The 5,921-nt window shown below is 34.2% G+C and overlaps 1 protein-coding gene across 1 annotated transcript in view; it reads right to left on the reverse strand.

Annotated features, from left to right (window-relative positions):
• Window positions 1-2,851: 2,851 nt before the first annotated feature.
• Window positions 2,852-5,921, reverse strand: part of LOC107722016 (potassium channel subfamily K member 10-like) — a 28,556-nt gene continuing 25,486 nt past the window's right edge. Inside the window, exons 6-7 of the mRNA XM_016530278.1 lie at window positions 4,905-5,047; window positions 2,852-3,699 (exon numbers count right to left, since the gene is read on the reverse strand). Coding sequence (XP_016385764.1) covers window positions 3,055-3,699; window positions 4,905-5,047 — 788 coding nt within the window. The 3' untranslated portion in view covers window positions 2,852-3,054. The remainder of the gene's footprint in view (window positions 3,700-4,904; window positions 5,048-5,921) is intronic.

Consider the following 5,921-nt stretch of genomic DNA (forward strand, 5'->3'; position numbering starts at 1 on the left):
TATAAGACCAAGTCATGTATAGATCTAAAATAAAGATCAAATTCACAATTTAAACATAAATTAATAAGCTACATCTAAAATGTAGAAACTTTAATTTCACTCTCATATACTTGAACTAACTGAATATTGCTTGTTCCACAGCTAGTCATTTTAAGCATCATTTTAAACTGAATAAATGTAACTTTTCACAATGAACAGATTCATGCTGATTCTAAGCAATTTGAATAAATGCATTTTAAAAATGTATTGATTTAAATCAAATAAAATAGATTCAAAAAGTTAATAAACTATGAAATCTTTTAACAAATATGCATTGTATTAAGTTAAATGTTAAAACAGTGTAATCCAAATAGATGAAGGTTTTATATGCAATTCAAATACATACATTTAAAATGTATGCCTACATTATGCAGACTTTTTTTTATTTTATTTTTTTATTCTATAGTACCATTTATGTAATTGAACCTGACTTCACCAGTTCTCTCATATTTGCATGAACCCTATGTGATCATTTTAACGGACCCTTGGTTGGGAAACTCAACTACAGGGTGAGAAAACTCTCAAAATAATGAGTTTGTGCTCTCGGAGTGTGTCAGAGCACATAATGTCAGGCGTATAGATCTATTGTGCTGCTGGAAACCATGACTAATGTGGCAATCTGAGCAAATCAGACCGTTTATGAGAGGTTAAAGCCCGGAAACATACTCTACACAAGCACATAAACGCAATGTATGTTATGTAATGTAGGAACTGTGATTCACTGATGTGTTTTATTTGCATTTTTGGACGCGTTTCCAGGTTTTCTGCCTGACTTTCCAACTTGAATGAAAAAAATCAGTATAAGTGCAACAAAGCCAAAGCCACATTTCATGATTTATTTTCCCAAAGGCACTCATTACATTTAATGTAATGTTTGCACAACTGTTAATGTGATCACCATGACAACACAGAGCATGACTGCGGTTACCGTAATGTTTTCGAGATGTAACATGAACGCTGTTCACTCCAACTCACATCACTGTGACGTTTACATCAGCATTACACGGTCAACACCATTATTGCATGCTGTCTTAGCGGAAATGTACATTTTGTGTTACGCATTTGCATTCACTGTTGTGGATCAAAAAAGTCAATAATGTTTTATTTATGCATTCACATTTTTTACCGTATTTTTGAATTACAGTGGAAGACTTTGTTCTGAGGCATAAAAAAGGTTCAGATGTGAACTGATATCAGGTGATAACTTAACAAATCAGACTGTTTTATGGCAATAATGGAATAACTGTGGATTTACAGCAACCCCGAAAAGTATTTGAAAATATCTCTCGAAAGTTAAATAGCATTTGAAACTAATTTTAAAGCCAATGTAAAACGGTGTTTGCAACTAATTGTACTATTTAAAATCAAATAATACCATAATTACTAAAAACGTACCATTTAAAGCCAATATAAAACATGATTTGCATCTAATTTGACCACTTCAAGACAAATTAAAAGTTCTTATGCAACTAATTTTACCAATTAAAGTCAATGTAAAACAGTGTTCGCAACTATTTTTTATTTAAACTCAAAGTAAACAACTGCTACACATTTTACCATTTAAAGTAAAACAACATTTGCCATACATTTGACCATTTATAAACTATTTTTCATGTGATGTATTTCACATTGTTTTTAATTCAACAATGTCACTTTAATTAAGTAATAATGTCACTTTTCTTATTTTTTGTCTTAATCAGTTCTGTTTTCATTTTCAACACTAGATGCATTGTTTAATCATTCAAAATGGTACAAAGTTTTTGGGATATGTTTTGTAAAGGTTGCATCTTCCTTTAAATCTTCCTATCTCTTGCTGTGATATGTTATGCAATGATAATTCACTCATTCTTATGTGTGATTTAAGAGTCCTGATACTTTTTGGGTTCGCTGTATACCTCATAAAGATGCCATTTGTTCATCATTCTAATACTTCTAAAATGGGTTTCACTCTTATTGAATATCATCACTGTGGCTTTGATTCCAGTCATTTTCAGGGTTTTGATATGTTTATAGAAGTTCAGTGTGAATGCAGCATTTCACCACCAGCTATAAAGTCATTGTTGTTTAAACTCTGGCATCACAATCAAAAGGTTATTGAGAATGTGTCAATTTTTCAACCAAACTGAATAAATTAGTGTTTCATAGAAGTTCGCGATTTGCCATCATAGATGACGGACTCATCTGAGCAGCAGTAGATATTCATGCAGGTTTGCTTTCCAAAAGACATCACGATTTACAGCAAAAAAGGCTTTCGGCGATCCGTAGCACACCGCTGAAAAGAGCAAAAGTCCTTCAAAAAGTCTCTGTTGACTGTTCTATGATGAATAATCAGTCTTGAAGTTGTAAAGAACATAAATAATACATTTTAGTTCATCTAAAAAAAGACAACATTCTGACATTTTACGTGAGCTCATGTCACTTCAAACCCGTTTCAGTTGCTTTTTGTGTGGAACTGACTAAAGCAGATGTATTGCAGAAGGTCTTTTACATATTAATAATAATATGAATTGATTAATAGTAAGCTCCTAAAAAGTTGTTATTCACTGAAACCTTCACTTCCATCACAGCTCTGTCAATCTCATTCACGCGAAATAGCATTTAGCACCTAATTCAACATCAGTGATTGTTCAATGATTGAGCGTTTTTGAAATTTGATACGTTTTCAATAAATAACTTCAATTTCAGTTCCTCACACAAAGCTTCATGAGTCATACAGTCTATTGTTACAGTACTTTTATGGTGTTTTTTGTAATTTTTGGAGATTTCCACTGAAGAAAGAAATTCATTCAGGTTTGGAACAACACGAGGGTGAGTAAAAAATGACAGAATTTCCAGGTTTTTGGTGAACTGTCTCTTTAAGGTGATGTCAGTCTGTATTCCTTGAGCTCTCCGTGTCTTTTCTCATTTTTGGCAACTTATCATTTCTCACAGTGAAAATCAACTGCAGATGATCGTAACGAGTCGAGCCGCAGCCTACAAAACACAAAGGCACACTTTCACCCTGTCATTGTCTGCCTACGGTTGATGTTCTTTCTGCTCCAGTCTTTTATTTCGATCTTGTTCTTTGGCCTGAGCCGGTGCGAAACAATTCTGCTGTTTGGGTTCCTCGGGATAGTGAGGCAGACACGTGAAGCCAGTGTTGGCCTCCATTGCTGTTTTCTCTTCCTCCATCTCCTCCTCGTCCTCTCTTCTCTCCTCTCCCAGAGTGACGTTGCTGTTGCTGCTGTTGCTGCTGAGGACATCGCCCAGCCTGCTGGCATCTTCTGGGATGTTCCTGCGGAGATCTTTGCTCTTGTTGCGCTTGGCCAGTTTTGTGAGCGAGCCGAAGCGGTTGAAGATGTTTTCATCGGAGGACGCCAGCTGTTCACCGCGCTCGGCCTTCAGTCGCAGGTTGTTCAGTTTAGTGTCGATGCTCTCCTGCGAGGAGGTCTTAAAGCGCCCGGCGTCCAGACTAGCGAAGACGGCCCGTTTTTCAGGCGACAGCATGTCCAGCGAATGTGCCCTCTGCTCCAGACCCAGACGTCTGCGCTCCATGCTTCGGATGGTGGCCGCCCGCTGAAGTTTGTCGTGGATCTCGCCGCTGAGGCGCCGCCGTGTCTCACGTAACTCTGCCCGAACATTTGCCTTCCATTCTGCCGCATGGGCCTTAAACTCTCCGACCTGTGTTAGACAGATAAAGTAAAACATCATTTGCAACTGATTTTACCAAAGTCAACATAAAACATTACTTTCAAATAATTTTACTATTTAACATCTGCATTTGCAGCTAATTTCAGTATTTTAAGCCAAAGTAAAACTGAGTTTGCAGCTAATTTCACTATTTAAAGTCAATGTAAAATTGCATTTGTAACAAATTTTACCATTTAAAATCTAAGTAAACAGAATTGCTACAAATTTTACCATTTAAAGCCACCACAAAACTGCATTTGCAACAAATTTTATCACTTAAAGCCAACGTAAAAAATAATTTGCAACTAATTTAATCATTTAAAATCAACGTAAAACAGCATTTGCAGCTAATTTTGCCATTTAAAATCAAGGGAAAGAAAATTTTGCAACTAATTTTACCAGATTTTACCATGTAAAGTTAAACAGCATTTGCAACAGATTTTACCATTTAAAATCAACATAAAACTGAGTTTGCAACGGATTTTACCATTTAAAGTCAACGTAAAACAGCATTTGCAACCGATTTTACCATTTAAAATCAACACAAAACTACATTTGCAACAGATTTTACCATTTAAAATCAAGAATAAAACGGCACATGCAACTAATTTTACCATTTAAAGCCAACATAAAACTGCATTTGCAACTTATTTTAACATTTACAGTCAACGTAACGGCATTTGTAAAAAATGTTACCATTTATTAACTATTTATTAACTATTTTTCATAATATGATGTATTTCACGGTGAAATTGTTTTATTTTTAACAGCAACTGAGCTGATTTTATCACAATAAAGATGGCGTAAAGTGTGTTTCATATCAGAATGGAGCCGAATCTGAATGGAAGTCGAAGGTCAAGTTCTCCGTCCACAGCATCTTTAAGTATTCCAGTGGTGACACTTCTTTATCAGATATAGCATTATTTGATATTATTTTTGTGACCAGTAGCTATTATATTAATATTAACTACCATAAAATAACTCTGTTAACTGTTGACAAGAAAGGCTACATTACCAACAGCAGCCAAATCAATGACTACTTGCCTACGGATTAGCATTAACCAATAGTCTACACACCCTAGTTATCATCAGCTGAAAAGGAAGAGCCTGGAATGTCTATGCAAAGAAAATAGGGCTCTGATGCAGTGAAATAATGCTGTGTTGTATATATAGAGATCATGTTTGACACATCATACCTCTTCTTTTGTTTTCTTGGACAGAACCCTGAACCAGTCTCCAATCATGCTCAGGACCGCAGCGAAATATGCCAGACCCACCAAAATCCAGAACCAGACCAGAGGCTTGTACCATTTCATGTATTCTATTTTTCGATCACCACCTATTAAAAAATTTACAATTTTAATACACTATATAAACAGAATCAGAAGGCCAAAAAATGTGGTCCAAAACAAACATTCCAATGGAATGGAATGATCTTAACTATAATTTTAAACTAAACTAAACTAAAATTTACCATTTGACATCAACGTAACACAGCATTTCCAGCAAATTTGACTACTTTAAGCCAACATAAAACAGCATTTGCAACAAAATTTGCCATTTGAAATCAATGTAAAACAGCATTTCCAGCAAATTTTACTATTTTAAGCCAACGTAAAACAGCATTTATAACTACTTTTACCATTTAAAATAAATATAAAACAGGATTTACCACTTTAAATTCAACAAAGCAGCATTTAACACTTTAAATTCAACATAAAATAGCATTTACCACTTTAAAGTCAACATAAAACAGTATTTACTAGGGCTGGGTTTTGACACAAATTTCACGATTCGATTCTCATTCACAAGCTTTCGATTCGATTACCGATTCAATTCGATTCAATATCGATTATTTTGGATATATATCAGGTACAGTACATGCCGAATTTTCTCAAGGAAAAAAATCTCTCAACTAATGCTGCAAAATATATATGAGAATCAGTTGGTACTACATTACTATATTACTGAAGGTTAAAATGAACTGATTTGTTAAAATTACACTTAATGAAGTTTTTAAAATAAAGTTACAATTACATAATAATATTTCTACTTCAATTATTATTTTTTTATATATATAAACACAATGGTGGCTGTCCTAAAATCTTGATGGATTTATTCAAACAAATTAAACATTGAAGAACAGTAAAATTTATAATGAAGATGTTATATGGTGCATATATTTAGCAAAATGCCCCTCTCTACAGTTTATT

Source organism: Sinocyclocheilus rhinocerous, unplaced genomic scaffold (assembly GCF_001515625.1).
Source record: "Sinocyclocheilus rhinocerous isolate Xijiao unplaced genomic scaffold, SAMN03320098_v1.1 scaffold6424, whole genome shotgun sequence".
In the NCBI taxonomy this organism is placed as follows: Eukaryota; Metazoa; Chordata; class Actinopteri; order Cypriniformes; family Cyprinidae; genus Sinocyclocheilus; species Sinocyclocheilus rhinocerous.